This window comes from Capra hircus, chromosome 15 (assembly GCF_001704415.2).
Source record: "Capra hircus breed San Clemente chromosome 15, ASM170441v1, whole genome shotgun sequence".
NCBI classification, from domain to species: Eukaryota; Metazoa; Chordata; class Mammalia; order Artiodactyla; family Bovidae; genus Capra; species Capra hircus.
This window is the reverse complement of record NC_030822.1, coordinates 12,588,404-12,607,573: the sequence shown is the minus strand read 5'-3', so window position 1 is coordinate 12,607,573 and position 19,170 is coordinate 12,588,404. Positions and strand designations below refer to the sequence as shown.

At 37.4% G+C, this 19,170-nt stretch overlaps 1 protein-coding gene across 1 annotated transcript in view; it reads right to left on the bottom strand.

The window, feature by feature from the left end:
• Positions 11,645-19,170, bottom strand: part of LRRC4C (leucine rich repeat containing 4C) — a 192,385-nt gene continuing 184,859 nt past the window's right edge. Inside the window, exon 2 of the mRNA XM_018059225.1 lies at positions 11,645-14,322. Within this exon, the coding sequence (XP_017914714.1) occupies positions 12,358-14,280 (1,923 nt within the window). The 5' untranslated portion in view covers positions 14,281-14,322 and the 3' untranslated portion in view covers positions 11,645-12,357. The remainder of the gene's footprint in view (positions 14,323-19,170) is intronic.

Below are 19,170 nucleotides of genomic sequence, written 5' to 3'. Positions count from 1 at the left end.
TGTCTGCTTCTTATTCTAGTTAATATCAGCTCCCACGAATCTATCTACTTTCACTTTTCATTTCAAATTTCATCTAAGTAGTCTCTCTCATCGACTCCACTTATGCCCTGTCAGTTAATTTCCTCTCTCCATGGTAATACAGTTTCCTTTCCCCTTCTCACTCATTCACATCAACACATACAATCATTTACTAAAACTGTCCTTGCTGAAGTGATCACTAACTTCCTGATTGGCAATTCAGCAGCTATTTTTAAATGCCTTATATGATTATATTTATGCCCTTTGTAAAACTCTATTTGTCTGGCTCTTCTAAATCTCTTGGTTCTCCTCTTCATTTTTTTCTTCTTTGTTTCTTTGTTCATCTGCTTCTTTAAATCTCAGGAACTTAGTCCACGTCAATTTCTATTTCATAAGGCTCTCTCATTATCTTTCCTTGCTTCACTCCTCTTTGCCTGGTAGCAATTTATTTCTTCTCTTTTCCCTTTAAAAGTCAAATAATCCCATGGACAGAGATGCCTAGCAGGCTACAGTCCATGGGGTCACAAAGAGTTGGACATGGCTTAGTGACAAAGCATGCATGCGTGCATTAAAGAAACCTCCTAGGCTAAAAAAAATTCCCTTGTTTTACACCCTCAATTTTCTGATGCTAAAATTTTACTTGGTGGCACTTATCACAACTGTAGTTAAACAATTATCTGTCTTCTGTCGTTCTTTCTTACCCTGAGACTTTTCTTCAAAGTAATAGGATGGAGGTTTAGCATAGAGCCTGGCGTGTAGTAAAGACTCTAGGAATATTTCTTTAATGGACTTCAAATAAAAATTTTATCTTCCTTGCCACACCTATCAAATGTTGCTATTTCTCACTGTCCTATCCTTTACCAACTGTGTACTGGGTGGTGCCACTCTCTCATCTTTCACTCCAAATTTTATATTGATGACAGTAAGATAAATGTCACTAGTCCAAAAATACTCCCTGCTGGACCACTCTACTTGGATTCCCCATCAGCACTGTAGAACTAAATTAAAAGGAAGTCCCTTATGTCAGGGACAAAATGGAGACAGTCAAGCACATGCATAAACAAAATTTAACCTAACCTGACTGAAATGTATGGCTTTGTTCTAAGAAGTTAGCAGAGATTACCAGTCAGTCTCCAAACATTAAGTCTTTCACCCCATCTCTGACCTTATTTACATTACTCAGTGACTCTAACTCAAATAGGTAAAAATAGTAGTCAACCCATCAGCTAAAAAAGCCAGGTAGCTTTTGCATTTACCCCATAAACATCCCCAAGTCTGTGAGCAACTCAGAACTTGAGTTTCCTAGCTTGCAACTTGAAAGCCTTGAAATAAACTCATCTTACTCCTTTGCATTAATCAGTGTGAAGATTTTGGTTTTTGACAGTGTTCAAACTTTGTATTTCTAACATTTAGATAAAACCTTGCTAACCCAGCCACCACCTTGAACAGCATACTATACTTGAATTGCCAGTTATAAATATTTTCTACTCTTGATGCTCAGAAATATTGAGGGCAGGAGGAAAAGGAGGTGATAAGGGATGAGATGATTGGATGGCATCATCAACTCAAGAGACGTGAGTTTGAGCAAACTCCAGGATACAGTGAAAGGAAGGGAAGATAAGAAAGCCTGATGTGCTGCAGTCTATGGGGTTGCAGGGTTGGACACAACTGAGCAACTGAACAACAACAACTCCTACTTGTCTCTGTATTTCTACTAGTTAAACAAATCTAAGGAATTGTGTCTCCCTCTCCTGTCCACACCTTCCAATGAGACACCAAGTCCAGCCAACTCAACTTGATTTTTTGTTTGTTTTTTAACTGGATCCTTCAGCACATCCCACCTGTAATTTCCATTAATCATCTCTTTACAGTTGTCGTGAAACACCCTCCTTGAAATTTTCTTCTTCTGGCATATAGGCAGCCTATCTAAGGCTCAGATCTGAGAAGCCCACTACATTGCTTAGATAATGTTGATAGTTCATCATTATCTATAAGCTAAATTCAGTAGGTCAACATATTCTACAAGAGCTTTAATCATTGCCTTAGCTTGTCTTTAGCAACCTCCAAATTGCATATTTTGCCCCACCAACACCAAACCACTTCAAGTTCCATCATATGTGATGTTGTTTATTCCTTGACCTTGCTGTCCATTGTGATGGAAAAGTTGATGAATGCCCTCCTTTCACCTGACTAATTCCTAGACATCCAGTAGGACTCAACGCAGGCTTCATTTCGTAGAAGAGGCAAACCTGAGTTCCCCTCCCTTAATCACATAGCCCGGGTCTATTGCCCTTCTTTCTGCTTACACTGTATGCACTGCCTCTTCCATCCAATGCATCATATTACATTTGCAATACTGCAGTACAGAACTCCTCGAGTGCAAAGTCTGTCCTTATTCTTTGTATTTTTGACAAACGTACTCATTGTAGTCACTCAGTGAATGTTTCATGAATAAACAAACGTATGTAGCAATGAAAAGATGCTAAAAAGTGTCAAAGATTTAAAACCAACCACTCATGTCATATTAAAACGTCTACAACCAGAGCCCTATTCTCACTCTCCACTGCACTTCATTGCTGGTCCATATTGACCATTAGTTCTCTCAGGTACCCATCTTTTTTTTTTTTCTTATATATTCACTTTGGCTGCATTCCTCATAAGTCAAAAGTAATGCTTTTACCAAGTGTGAAAAACAACAAATGAACATTGATATATTGATCTATATACTGATCTATAGATGTTTAAATGTGTCAGGAGTATTGGTTGGTTAATTGTTTTTTTTTTTTTTAATTCAGAATTGTCACTTTGACTCTCTAGTTTTCAAAAGTTAAGCTCTAGACGTTGGGGGTATGCTCTATATTTTTTCTCTCTTTGAGCTACTAAAACATTGCCTGGTGTTCACCTCATAAGTAGTTTAGATAGCTTTAGTATGTTGTAGCCTAAGAAAGATAAATATTGACTTCACAAAGCCAGATTATATGTTTTCATATAAGCAGTTTAGTGTGTATTCTAGCGAAGATAAATATTGACTTCATGAAAGCAGTTTATATATTTTCATGTAAACATAACAATTAAGATCGTTAAAGGGATTATTTTTTTAGTGGAAAGGAATTGCAACATAATTTTTTTGGTTACTGTGTTCTTCATAAATATATCCATCAATGACATTTGATCAGAATGTAAAAGTAAATCATAATACAATCTTTTAAAATACCTAAACCTCATTGATTATGATAAAACTAGTTTGACTGATTCATTTTTATCTTTGAATGCTAGCTGATCTATAATGTTTCCCATTTGAAGCATCTCTGTGAAACTCAATATTGGTCAATATTCAAAACATGGCCTTATTAACCAATCCAGTGCTTCAAAGGATTTGGCCTATCTAGTTCATCAGTACATTTGAGGGAAAAAATAAGGCTAATACCCAATTACCAAATTGTATCCCAAAAGAGAGGGGCTTCCCTGGTGGTTCAGATGGTAAAGAGTCTGCCTGCAATGCAGGAGACCAGGGTTCAATCCCTGGATTGGGAAGATTCCCTGGAGAAGGGAACGGCTACACACTCAAGTATTCTTGCCTGGAGAATTCCATAGACGGTCCATGGGGTCACAAAGAGTCAGATATGACTGAACGACTAACACACTCACTAACATCCCCAAGGAGAAGGCTGTTTTCTAGAACATGATCTAAAAGATTGCAAGAGATAAAGTATTCTGAGGGGACTGTTAACAACTTCTATTCTGAATAATAAATGCCATTGCTAAATCACCAATATTTGTCTTTCAATCTTAATTTTCTATATAATTTTCATGTCTTGGAAAGAGTTTACTCTAATGCTTTCCTCTCCAAAGTGGAGATAATGCCTACCTTACAGAGCTTTATAAAAGACTGGAGATAATGAGTGTAGATAAAGTACTATAATAATATGATCCTTGTCAATTCTTGACTATAATTCCTTCTAGAGGGCAAATGGTGCCTTCTATACTTCTGTTGCTTCTACAGAGAACAATCTAGAAACTTTTGTACAGAGTTTGACATTATAAGCATTTGCTTTTATGACTTGACCAACTTAAAGGCAAATGTTCTGACCAGTGAATACTAGCGGCCAATGTTATCTGGCATTGTCAATAACAATGACATAAGAACATTAATATGATTAATAGAATCAAGGTAATAACCTGATGATAAGGTTTGTATGACAAACCTAGACAGCATATTAAGAAGCAGAGACATTACTTTGCAAACAAAGGTCCATATAGTCAAAGCTATGGTTTTTCCAGCAGTCATGTACAGATGTGAGAGTCGGACCATAAAGAAAGCTGAGCACCAAAGAATTAATGCTTTGGAACTATGGTGTTGGAAAAGACTCTTGAGAGTCCCTTGGACTGCAAAGAGATCAAACCAGTCAATCCTAAAGGAAATCAACCCTAAATATTCAATGGAAGGACTGATGCTGAAGCTGAAGCTCCAATACTTTGGCCAACTGATGCAAAGAGCCACCTCATTAGAAAAGACCCTGATGCTGAGAAATATTGAAGGCAGGAAAAGGGGACGACAGTGGACGAGATGGTTGGATGGCATCACCGACTCAATGGGCATGAGTTTGAGCAACGTCTGGAAGATGGTGAAGTACAGGGAAGCCTGGCATGCTGCAGTCCACAGGGTCACAAAGAATCAGACACAACTGAGGCACTGAACGACAACAGAAGATTTGTAAAGGTGGAGAAGTGATAAGAGTCCATCTGCCAATGCAGGAGATGCAGGAGTGATCTCTGAATTGGGAAGTTCCCCAGGAGTACGAAATGACCACCTGCTCCAGTATTCCTGCCTGGAAAGTTCCATGGACAGAAGAGCCTGGTAGGCTACAGCCCATGGGGTCACAGAATTGGACATGACTAAACACACACAAGCACACACACACAAGGTTTGTGAGTAGTTTGACCAGCCATCCTGGTTTGCCTTGAGCTAAACGGTTTCTGGGATAGAGGACTTCCAGTGGTAAAACAAGGAAAGTCTAGGCAAACCAAACTGAATTGGTCACTGAATCACCTAGGGCTTGACTTTGTTTTGCTCACTGTTGTATAACTAGAGTCATAACGGCTTAGAACTAAAATAGTTTCTCAATTCCTATTCACTTTGTGCATGAATTTATTCCAAGGCAAAAATAATCTAACCATGTTCTATACTTTACTATTTACTTTTTTCCTCCAATAATTTATTTTCTTTCTATGTTTATGGCTTCAAAATCTTAATACTTTTACATAGAGACAAATGTATTATTCAGGGAAAATTTGATACATTAATTAAAATCACTTACATACTATTCTTTCATGGCTTAACACATGAGAAAACAGGTGAAAACACTTTCTGAGCTATAAAGCACAGAGTTTTTATTTTTGAATTATCCTATGAATACCGAATGGCATCCCACTAAATTCTATAAGTGCAGTTTATCTTTGACATTAATCTAATTGCAGATTTCCACCCCTGAACATCAGAGCTTTCTCTGATTACTAATATAGCTTTTAAATAACTATCACAAATCACTCAGGATTTATTAGAAAATGAATATACTTTATAAAATAATGAATAAACTTTATAAAAGTTTAATGATGTCAATAAATTGAAAACTTGTTGACTAGTAAATGAGATTTTTATCTTTAGTTGCATTTATTGTCTGATGAATAATCTAATCTATATTGGCATTTGTCTTCAGTAGGAAGTATGGTAACAAGTTTATGCTCATAAAATTATATATATATCTATATATTCTTCATCTGTATTTTTCAGTATTGTGAATTTCCTGCTTTCTTCCTTTTTCTTGAAAGTAGAAGATATATTAATCATAATAAAAAATATCAGATCTCTAAAGTGGAGCTCAAGAATAGAAATTTAAAAGAGGCATCACTCTGAAAGTGCCTAGGAAATAATTTATTCACCTCTATAAGTTGTCCCCAGTATTGATAGGGTTGAACTCCAGATTGAATAACTAAATGGTGTGTAGAAATGACAGATTCTCATTTTATAGAACTTACAGAAAATTTGAAAACATACTAAGAAAAGAAAGCAAGGAATAAAGTATACTTCCACATAAAGATTTGTCTAAAAAAAAAAATGCAATTGATCTCATAAACGCTGCTGCTGCTAAGTCGCTTCAGTCGTGTCCGAATCTGTGCAACCCCATAGACGGCAGCCCACCAGGCTCCCCCGTCCCTGGGATTCTCCAGGTAAGAACACTGGAGTGGGTTGCCATTTCCTTCTCCAATGCATTAAAGTGAAAAGTGAAAGTGAAGTTGCTTAGTCGTGTCCGACTCTTCGCGACCCCATGGACTGTACCCTACCAGGCTCCTCCGCCGGTGGGATTTTCCAGGCAAGAGTACTGGAGCGGGTTGCCATTGCCTTCTCCATCATAAAGGCTAGCATTAACTTTTTAAGAGTGACTTATTTGCAAGACTCTTGAAAAAATATTTAGGCGGAAATACATAGCTACATGACATTTTTATGGTCAGCATTAACTAAAGTTCATTTGTTAACATCCATTTATGTTAAGAAGTATCTTTACATGCATGCGTTTTTCTGCTTGAGGGCTGCTGGAAAGAGAAACTTTATTACTTCTCCCTTTCATTTTGTAAAACTTTATTTTTTAAAAATAGAACTAGCCATAGGACCAGGAAGTCCAATTCAACATTTGACTTTTGAGGCATTTTACAAATGTTGTTATAGTTAAATTTTTTCATAATGATTCAGTTAGTAAAGAAACCCATGATTTCCGTAGTGTTAACAAATTATTTGATTTAAAGTTTTATAGTATCTACTATAAAAAAAGTATATACCAGAAAATACATCATAATTACTCTTGTATATGCTTTAATATATTTATCAATTTAAGCTTCATTTATTTCTCTCAGAGAATTAGACACTTTACAAAACTACCAACTGTGTTTAAATGGAAATTAAATTCCATTTTAATTTACCACTTTTAATGTGGGACTAAGGACTGAAAAGAAAGAATTAATAATTGTCATTCAGAAGCCTTACGGATACATAGACATGATAAAGGGTAGGGATTCCCATAATGGATGGATTTTTGTCAGGATCTCCTAGGGCTGAGCTAGGCGGGTGTTCTGCCAAGTTCTCAGGGTTGGAGGACATAAATCAAAATGGGCGCTGCTGCCTCCACAGAGACCAGCTCCTCTCTGTCAAATAACATTGAATCTTCTCTTTGATCTAAGTTAAAAGCTATATATTAACTACTTCTGCCAACCAGATAAGGACAGGATTGATACCATTTAGACAAATTCAAATTCAACGATTCAGCATCAAATATATAATACAGTGTAGCATTAATAACCTGGAAAATGAAACTAAATTACTGCACCAAATATTGAAAGAAAATCTTCACGGTCTGGAGTCTTGTAGAGCTTTGCTTTCTGTATTTTGCCCAGATGATGTATGAGTATCCTCATTTACTGTGCATTAATAAGATTTATAAAATAGAAGGATTTTCCAGTAAAATGTGCTTTCATTAAAATAACAATGCATCGCCTATCTTTGCAGCAACACTCCATTCTCTCTCTCTCTCTCTTTTTATTTATTCTGGACTAAGGCAAAAAAAAAAAAAAATGGAGTTTTCTCACTGCTGCTAGGCACTTGTTATACAATTTAATTATATAATTTATATGTAATTTGTATATTTTCTCAAATAATTTAAGAAAGATTGAAATCTCAAAAGTTTGGTTAGCAGCACTTAAAGACACAAAATGACGGGAACTGGTTTTTAAATGTGTTTTAAGAATGCTTCTTTGAGCTTCTACATTTCGATCTTAATTGACAGTGTACTATCAGTAATTCTAGATTTCTTTTTTCTCTCCTACAACCAGATGTGTCTTCTTTTATATCCTGGAAAGATAATGGCATCACAGCTGGTTTCTATCTAATACAGAGTGTGCAGGAATTCATATTTCTTCTTATGGCAGCAGAGAAAAAAATAGAAGGTAATTTGATGTTTTAAGGCAACAGCTTGACTTATTTTTATCTGGTTGCTTTTGTACAGAAATCATATTCTAATCAAATATAAGAATGTGTATATACTTTGGGGAAAGATATTTTAAAAAAGAGATTTGACTCTGTGAAAATATATTTTATGAAAAACAGACAACTGGCTTCCAAAAAGTCTATGACTCTTCACTCAAGCATTCATGTCTTATACCTGTGATATTTAGTGATACAATTTGGTATGGGGAGGGAGGAGGGAGGGAGGTTCAGGATGGGGAACACATGTATACCCCTGGAGGATTCATGTTGATGTATGGCAAAACCAATATAATATTGTAAAGTAATTAACCTCTAATTAAAATAAATAAATTTATATTAAAAAATAAAATAAATTGTCTTCAATATCCTTATTAATCCCAGTAAGCTGAAGCACCAAATAAACAATTTTAACATTATTTAAAAATTACATTTTTTCAAAGCACCACACTGTCCATAAGCACTCATCTGACTCTTTGACTTGTCTAAGTATTTTGAAGATTATGCTAAGAGGATAAAATGTTTAAGTTTTTTTTTTTCACCGTGATCAATATTTACTTTGGAAATGTTGGGTGGCTTGGTGCCATCCACCTAATACTTTCCTCATGTTTCAGTATATCTTTTTCTATAAATATCTTCTTCATTTTCTTTCTCCCATACAAATAATCCTTCCATTGTCAAGTTATTTATCAACAGATCTAAATTCAGAATTTAAGAGTATGCAGGTCTCAAATAATGTCATGATTTTTGATTCTTTGATTATAAAGCCTAAAAGCAATTATAGCAATTAAACAATTCCTCAAAAAAAGAATTGATCAATGTTCCAATCATTAACCAATGGTCCAAAATTCTTATTACCTACTTTAATCTTTGGAAAAGATGGCATTTGATTCCAGAATGTTCAGAATATGAGGAAAAATGATTAAAGCTATATCAGGCCTTATGTATGTGAATTATACCAAATTTTTCTCATATTTTGCCTCCATAAATGTGTTTGGGCACATGCAAAAGAATTTAGAAGTTTGAAGTGATAGCCAGTTATAGAAGAGCAAGAGTCCAGAATAGAAAAAAAAAAAAAAATAGAGAAGATTTCTTCTAAAGCATTCTTTGATATTTTCCCAAAGTCAATGCATATATTTAGTAGGAAAAATAAATATACATACTAAAATTATCATTACATTGTGAATGACATATTTTTGATGCACATGAGTATTTAAGCATACTGTTGCTTTGTTACCTTTGGATAGAATAAAAACAGTAACAGACATAAAAAGTGTATTTTGCTACCAGGATAGACCAGATATTTAAACAGTGAAATGGACTTTCTGCTGAACCAAGGAAGTCCATTTTGAGTGATGAACTCTGGTTAGTGCAGCTACCTTATTGAAGCTCCCCACACTAGTACATGATGCAGAGCAAATACAGACACTGCTAATCATAAACTTGTAAAATCATAGAATTCATTTTAGTGTCCTTTAAATAATACTTTTATAGCACTATGCCCTTCATCCCTAAAACCTGCAGTGAGGAACTTTTATCAAAAGTATTTCTAAATTGACTGGAAAAGTCAAATGTGGCTTAACAAATCTTTCATCAATATATGCAGATTTAAAAAAAAAATTCTAACATATATACATTAGGGCAACTATAATCTCTTATAGCACTGAACTGTATTCTTGACTTTCTTACCTAAATTTTTAGTGCAAATTCACCTTTTATTCTAGTAGAATTTATCTAACTACTCAGCCACCCCTCACAGTTCAGTTCAGTTCAGTCGCTCAATCGTGTCCAACTCTTTGCAGCCCCATGAACTGCAGCACGCCAGGCCTCCCTATCCATCCCCAACACCCAGAGTTTACTCAAGAGGAATTGTATGCTGGAACTAACTTCTTAAGAATTAAAACCTCAAATGAAAGAAAGTTTGTTATCAGCAAAGACAGAGCTCAGAGATCAGAAACCAAGTAGAGAAGGCAAGATTGTTTTCCTTCTGGGTTTATACCAGTCTTCTTTGTATTAGCACTTGATACTCCTTGGTGAGTTGTTTAGTTTCTAAGCTGCTCTGCAGCTTAGAAATACGAAGTACATTCAATACTGAATCACTTGACAAATGGCAGCCAACATGTGTTTTCCCTTGAGTCTTCTCCACAGTAAAAGCTAATATGAATTGTATTCCTAACAAAGAAAGGTAGGATATGAGGGAGAAAAAGCCACTAAAGAACTGGTACTCAAAAACTAGAGGTGAGATCTTTGTGTGGTCTCATTCGTTTGCTATCTCTTCCTCCCAGTTCTCTGACCTATTTTGCTAGTAACAATTGGTTTTTCACACCTGGAGATCACAAAACCCTGGTGTGATGTCCAGCCTGTAGAGTTATGTGTGAGTATCCAAGCTGCTCATTCATTAGGAGCTAAAGTTTTCTCCAGCTTATCTCTAGTTTTCTCTAGTTTAACACTTATCTCACCAATGATATGGCAGATTTCAAGGGCCAGCAATAGGAGGTGTATATTTGGGAATATCCCTTGGGGAAGGGAATGGCTACCTACTCCAGTATTCTTGCCTGGAGAATTCCATGGACAGAGGAGCCTAGCAGGCTGCAGTCCATGGGGTTTCAAAGAGTCCGACATGACTGAGTGATTAACACACTGTTACACTACTGTTTTCACTATGCTTCACGTAAAGACAAAAGTCAGACGTATACTGTACGAAAATATCATGAGAGTGCTGAGGTACCAGTAACTAGAAAGTTCCTTTTTAACTTGCAAGCTAGTGGATATTCTCATACCAAAAATATCTCCAGTGATCTGAAGTATCTTTAGTGAATTACTAGTGTGTTAGCATTTCTATCTCTTGGTAAACATCCATTGGCCGTAGCAAATCAAATCCATACTTAAACACTTCTTTACCACTCTACAATCTGCATTTGGAAGAACAGAATCAGCTCTTCCAGAAGAATGGAAAAAAAATCATGAGGAGGTTTTGGTCATAACAGTAACTTGATTATTTCAAAACTCTAGGATCCTGCCACCTGCCACCTAACAGGAAAATTAGAGCTGGCCCCTGGTAGTCAACTGATATTTCTTTAATGATATTGTATATAGGTCATGAGTGATTCAAGTGCAGAAACCAGGTCTTACTAATAATGTGTCCACAGCACTAACATCATTGTTTAACACACAGCAGGTCTTTAACAGTTAGTGTTGAATTGAACTGAGTTTGTTGACACTCAGCACCAATAATGATTTTTCAACTTGGCTAATTTAGCAGTCTCTGATTGTACTTCATCTAGATGGCAGAATCTTATTTAAGAGCAAGGAATAAATTATACTGAAACTTTCTTTCAAGTGGAATTGAATTTACTTCACAAAAATCTAAAAATTTGAGCATTCTACAAAGGGTGACACTAATGAAAAGAAAAGAAGACCACAGCATCCTTAAATATAGATCAGAAACTCACATCATCTAATGAAACAGGACCCTGTAGAGACTGGTGCTGTGACTGAAGATTACTGTAATATTACCTTTCTCAGAAAGCAGGAAGTCTAGTTACCTTCACATTTCTCACATTTGAGCCAAACTACAAATGAGTTGTATCCAGGTACAGAAAAACCAACAATATTTTATTTATAATCTTATTTTTAGTTTTTGAACTACAAATCAGATTCTAGATTTGTTTAAAAGATCATGGGTTTTATAGATGCTCATATGTAAATTAATCTGTTGCTTGCTTCCTTTTTTTTTTTTTTCTTTCCCATTGAATGGTCCTCCTCATAAATACAGAACAGATCATTACATGAAAAATATAAGATCTTGCATTTTTTCCTTGTTCTCTCTTAAAAATCTATTTCTAATATTGCATTCCCCATTGGACTACTTCATAAGGGCATGAGGGGGAGGAAAGAAAAGAAAGAGAGAAAGAGAAGGAAAAAAAAAAGAAGGACAAAATAGACTGGATCTCACCACTAGAATTCACCATAAAAATCTCAAAGTATAACAGAATTCTTACAAAATTTCCTAGACCGGTTCTTTAGGGAATTGAGATCTCCTGTGAAAAATATGGCGATAGGGAAGGCAGGGACGAAATGTGGGAAATAGTAAATAAGTGCAGCAAAAACAGGTTCTGAGGAATACACATAATTTTGTCTGCTTTAGATCACAATAGAATTTTTAATAAATAAATCTTTTCTTTTTTGTTTTTTTTTTTGTAAAGACACTTTTTTGAAACAGTAGATTTAGCCCAGTCATTTGTGTCATTTTTAATAAACTGTCTTTTTTTTTTTTTGATTGTTTGTTTTCCGTAACTGTCAGTGTTTTAGATTTGAGTCTCTTGGACATTGTCTTTAGAGTTCATCCGGATCAATAACGGTTCATGCACTGAACTGTGTATTGAATTTATTGTGTTAACTGTTGTTGTGTGGTTGAAAGGAGATTTGTAAGAGTTATAGTGATTGAGGTGCTCATGCTCAATTGCAGGCATGGGCAGGTGGCTTTCCATGGGCGTGTCTCCTGTAATCTCATCATCCACATTAATAATTTCAACAGTCCTCGTTGGGGCATGATGGTTTTGCCGATGATGCTGCTTCCTCATCTTGTAGAAAATGACCAGCATCACTGCAGCCATGAGTGTGATGGCCACGAAACAGCCAATGATGATTTTGGTAGTCTTCATGACCTCATCAATTCCTGGGATCCCACTGTTTATATCAGTCACAGGGATGGTGAATGTCTTTTCTGTCGACCTTGTGCTCTGTGGCGTGAGGGAGGTGGTCACGTTAGTGGTCTCCCAGTCGATCACCGGAGTGGGACCCACATTGTTATCTGTGGTCCGTGCCTCATCCTGAGAAGGTTCCATAGTCTCTACCGTGACAGTTGAAAAGTAAGAGAAGGGAGTAGTGGTTGCTGCAGTAACATTCAGGGTGGCTGAAGCGGTGGTATTTCCCACAGAATTACTCACCATACATGTGTACATGCCTGTATCTTGCATGGTTACATTCGTGAAGTTTAACGTGCCATCGCTGAGCACAGCTATCCGCACTTTATATGCCCCATGTGTCATGACTGTTCCGTTTGGAGTAATCCAAGATACGGAAGTTAGGGACGTGGAGGCCCGGCATTTCAGCTCAGCTGCCATGCCTTCAGTGACATTGAGGTCTGCTGGGGGCTCCACAATGACAGGAGCATAGCATGTGAAATAATTCTGGTCAAGCTCCCCAATGTACCTCCCTTTCAGATTGGGAGGGGTGTTACACCGGGCACAGCAAGCTGTATTGGAGGGGGCCATGTCTTTTATCCACCAGCTGAGCCACAGGATGTCACAGTTACAGTTCCAGGGGTTGTGATGTAAGTGTATCCGCTCTAGATGATGCAAGGGTGTGAAGAGGTCATGAGGCAGTAATGTCAGATTGTTGTGTGCCAGGTTGATCTCCACCAGTGACTGAAGGTTATCAAAGGCATTCCGTTCAATCACTTGAATCTGGGACTGTATCATCCACAGTTTCTGAAGGTGCATCAACCCCTGGAAAGAGCCAGGCCTGATGGCAGACAGATGATTCCCAGAAAGATCCAGCTCATCTAGTTTTATGAGCGGCGTGAGGTTAGGGATTTCTCGGAGGTTGCACATGGCAAGGTTCAGATACCTCAAGTTAGACAGACCTTCAAAGGCACCTTCTGAGATGTATGAAAGCCTTTTCAATTCCCCTAAGTCTAGCCGGCGCAAAGAAGGGATTCTGTTAAAAGCATAAGAAGGGATGCTTTCGATGGGGTTGTTTCGCAACCAGAGCTCCTTCAGTTTAGACAAATATACAAAAGCTCCATTCGGGATGGTCGTAAGACGATTGTCGAAGAGTTCCAGCGTGTTGAGGTTTGCCAGACCATTGAAGGCCCCGATTTCAATTGTTCTGATATGATTCCTACTCAACTGTAGGATTTCCAGGTGCCTCAGGTGTTTGAAGCTGTTCACTTTGATGATCTGGATTTGGTTCTCATGGAGGTTCAGCAGCCGGGTGTTGGTGGAGATGCCATCTGGAACATCACGTAGGTTTTTCCGAACACAAATCACCTTGCTGAACTGGTTGCTGCAGGAGCAGACGGAAGGGCAGGTTTGAGCCCGCACCAGACCAGCCACCACAAGAAGTTGAAGAGCCAGCAGCACCACAAGCAGGGGGTCAAATAAGGCCCTGTTAAACCTAGGACCTATCATTATCTGCTGTGGATGTAAGGTCATCTTGTTCAACATTCATAATTTATCTGGTGTTGGTCCTTCTGGAGTTCAAATAATCTGCAATGCAATAAGAGCAAAAAAGAGTATTAGATCTCCTCCAAATGTCTTTCTCGAGTCATTGTCAGTGAGACAGTGTATCAGCTCAAGCCTTCATTTCTCAAACTAAGATAATAAATCTAATGCCATGTATTGAGCAACAGGGCTCATATTTATTAAGAAGTGTTTCCATACTTTGAGTTATCAGCCAGCCACAGCCCATATTCCATCATTTGTGCAATCACAGAGAAATGGAAGAATGAGGTAGAGGGTTTGACTGTGGTGTTTATCAACCAAGGGTGACCTGAATGCATGAGGACACATGAAATGTACCCCATCATTAGGTTCAATGTCCAGACCAGATTGGAAAAGTTCAGAAAATAAAATTGGGGGACTATACCAATAAACTAAAAACTCCCTTGCAAAATTATAAATAGCTGAAATTTTATCAAGGAGTAGTCTATGTGCCGTAGGCTATAGACTTCACAAACAATCCAAAAATGGCTACATAACTTGCAGAGCTCCAGGCAAAATGCAAACATGGGATGTCTTGTCAAAAATTACTAAGAATTTCAAGGGTTTCCCTGATAGTCCAGTGGTTAAGACTTTGCCTTCCGATACAGGGGGTGTGAGTTCAGTCCGTGGTTAGGAAGCTAAGATCCCAGATGCCTCTTGGCCAAAAAACCAAAACATAAAACAGAACACAATAGACTTTAAAAGTGGTCCACATCCAAAAGAAGTCTTAATAATTTTATTAAGAATTTCAAATCAGTTATAATAGAACATTAAGTCAAGCATGGGCCCTTCCGAATATGGAGTCCTTTGTAACTGCACAGGCTTCATGCCCTGATCCTTTCTCTTCCTTACTGTACTTCTCTGAGGAAGGAATTGTTATAGCCTCCATTTTCAAGAAGAAGACATTTAATTGTAGGGGAAGTAACATGCATGTAGTCACATGGTTAACAAGTAGAGAATCAGGGTTCAGATATTCATCTCACTGGTCCAGGAGAATATGATTTCAAACATTCCATAAAAAAAATTTCTGCAAGAATGATGGCGAAAGCAAACTATTTTTCACAATTATTTTTGTTAAAATACCTTTCCTTTGGGGGTCACCTCAGCTGTAAACACTGGCAACTTAATGTATGGTACCTGTGAAAATACACTGAAATAATGACATGCACAAATATGTGTAAATTTATAGAGATTTTCATATATAAAACTCACAACAACAGAGCCAACTGCTACCTATAGGTAGACATATTACCAATTAAATCACATCTCATGAAACATAATGTTTATGTACAGAAAAAATCATAGTATTAAATATAACAGGATTTTATATGTATTATGCCCTGACTCTTATTGATTTCTGGGAAGGAAAATAAAACAACTTACTTTCTGCATCTCTTACAGCACAAAGAGGAATTCCAAAGCTTGTGTTACACAATATACACCCATTTCAACTGGCTTATCATGAATTGGGCACCTGTATGATGACTTCTCCCAAATTCCTCAATAAACAGTGCCTCTTCTAAGAATCTCTTGGGAAGAAAAAAAAAATGTGGAGACTTATCATAACCAATTCAAAAAGGCACTAAGACAGTAATTTAGTATTTACTATGTGTCATACTGGGCAGGTGACTTATCCTCTCCACAGCTTAATCTCATTTCACAATGGGGATGATATTATCATATAGCCCTTAGTGTTATTTTCAGAAAAAAATTAATATCATAAAGAGCTTAAAATAATGCCTCCCATACTGAAGGAACTCAATAGACATTACTATTACTACTACTACCATTTTTTTATTTCCTTAGTTGGACATTTTGCTAAGTGCTGAGCATACAAAAGTGAAGAATATAACCCTCACCCTTGAGGAATTATAATTCAGAAGGTAAGACAGGCAAAGAGATGAAACACAATAATATATGTTCATTGCTATGAGACCAAGCCACATTGGCACATGGGCACTAAAGTCAGAGCAACTAAATCTGTGATGGTATAATAAGTCAGGGGATTTTGAAAGAGGAGAGTCATCTGATCTAGATTTTGTAGAAATTGATAAAGAAAAGAAAGCAGAGCAGAGGGACCAGCCTGAACCAAGACAAGGAAATAAGAAAGTACTAGTACAACCAAGCAACCCTAAACTCCCCTATAGCAGGAGACTGGAAGGTCCAGGAAAGAGAATGGGAAAGAAGCTGGGATGAGATCGGATCAAAACTCAGTGTAAGCATTCCCGTTTATCCTGCAAGTGACTATTCAATATTCTGTTTATACAAAGAAATGCTGTCATCAGCTTTGCTTTCAAGAATGGTAATGCTACATTAATATAGGAGACAGAAAGGCCCTAGAAGAAACCCGCAGCAAGGAGAAAGATTAGTAAAATCTTCCACTTGCTCTAAATGAACCTTGGAGAGAAGCCAATGCCAGAGATACTTGGAATTTCTTAGCCATTTCTATGCATACCATCCAAGGTCTTGAGAGATTGGCTGTATCCTCCTTAGGACATAACCCTTCTACCAGTAGTAAAAGTCTCAGTGTAAATTAGCCTTTGTAAATAAATGCATTTTCTTAGAGTACACAAGACAGAGAAGAGACTCTGTTCCAAAATTAGGAGATGCTTCACTCAGTAAAGACGTCTGTCATGAGCAACTCTTAAACATACACCCACATTCACAGACTGTAGAAAGGGACCTGAGTCTTATGAACGTGAGGTTTAAAGTCACAGATGCTTTCTGGCTTTAGCAGCTTGTTTTGGTCTCCTTCCCTATGGCAGCAAAGAAACTTGAGCAGTAGGCTGTGAATTGTTACTGTTTCTTTCAGGACTTGCTTCCTCCCTCCGGGTTCTTGCAGCTCTGAGTTGACTTCTCACACCATCTAGCACTATGATCATTTGTCCCTGGTTCTGTTTCCTGCACTAGCCTGTGAGCTCTCTAGGAACAGTAGCCATGTCTCTTCTTAGCCTCTGGACAACAGAGAACCTAGTGTGCTGTAGACACTAAATAAAATGACTGTTGAAAAAGTGCAAAACATTTACTATTTAATTCCAACAATTTGTATAGGCAAATTTTCTGAATTTTCTCATGTTTTGGTATCAAGGCCTTGCTGATCCTGAAGAGTCAGCCCAGCCAATAAAAAGTGTTAGTTGCTCAATTGTCTCCAAGTCTTTGCAACCCATGGGCTGTGGCCCACAAGGTTCCTCTCTTTGCGGAATTCTCCAGGCAAGAATACTAGAGTGGGTAGCCATTCCCTTCTCCAGGGGAGCCTAGGGATTGAACCAAGTTCTCCTGCATTGCAGGCAGATTCTTTACCATCTGAGCCACAAGGGCTCTGCCCATCCAAAGGCTAGCCAGATTCTACAGATAGTAAAAGGCAGGCCTACAGACATGCCTGACATATTTAAACCAACCATTCTGAAGCAGGTACCCCAACCACTTCCTTTATCAGTTCTTACAGTGCTGTTTACTCTCAAGCTACTACCCCTCTGCCCTCATCATCCCAGGGTTAGATTACAGGCAACTAGACAGACCCTACATCCCAGAACTCACTGAATTTACTCATATCACAACAGAGTGGTTGGCAGGCTGAATTAGATTAGATTAGGAGGTATCTTTCATTATAAATTAAAACACGACCTTGAAAACCATTGTAGATTTCCATTTTAAGTAGGATGCTATTTAAGTTGCCAATAATCATAACCATTGAAAATTTTTCATTTCTGTGATTCAGTTTTTCATCCATATGTTCCCTTCTTCTCAAAACACACTTGTGAAGGTAATTGGGAATTTGAAAGAAAGAAAGAGAGGGAGAAAGGGAAGGAAAGAAGGAAGGGAAAGGAAAAAGAATATCATCTAAACTCTAATATATTAACTGATTGATGCTTTTAGGATGGGGGTCCTAGGGCCCTATTTCTATCCCTCCTCCCACCTCCCAGCCCATGACTCTCCATAGAGTCCTAGGGTCTCAGTCAAAATAACTGGTGGACTGGAAATAGCACAAAGTGAAAAAGGTAAGTCCTTACTCTTCCATTTGCTACTGAGTGACTTCACTTTCACTTTTCACTTTCATGCATTGGAGAAGGAAATGGCAACCCACTCCAACGTTCTTGCCTAGAGAACCCCAGAGAGGGAGGAGCCCGGTGGGCTGCTGTCTATGGGGTCGCACAGTCGGACACGACGGAAGTGACTCAGCAGCAGCAGGAACATCCCTTTAAAATATGAAATAATAAAGACAACCATGTCCAATGGGCAAGAGAAGAGGCTTATGATGAATTCCTGAATTCATATGTCTGCTTGAACACCCATGACCCTATTAATGGGAAGGTTACTTTATCTGCCTGTAATTTACTCTCCTCATCTGTAAAAGTAGCAGAGCTACTTAATCAATAGGCTCTTGTTAGTACTGTCATATAATATATACGAAGTTACTGACTCATAATAAGTAATATATAATACTGAATAAATACTTAATACATATTAAAATAAAGTGATATAAGCTTCTTCTTCTTAGATAAGATAGGAATAACAGTAATACCTATTATTCAAAGTTGTGGTAAGGATGAACTGGAATGACCAGAAACACACTCTCAATAAAACATATCCAAATATGATGCATTGCTCTTTTTTCAGTCTCTGGGTTGTTTTATTTTCTACTTCTTGCTTACTTCAAAGTCTTTTTGCTATTGAAATTAATGAGATTGCCTGTAACTCAGTCATAGGTAATGATTTATGAATTATAGCTGCTTCAAAGCTAATTTATAACCTGTAGCAAATAAAGTTTGGTACACACCCAGAATTGAATAAACTACTATCAACAAAAGGTTTCTATTTTAAAATCTAAATTATGTTACTTTACATCAAAAGCCA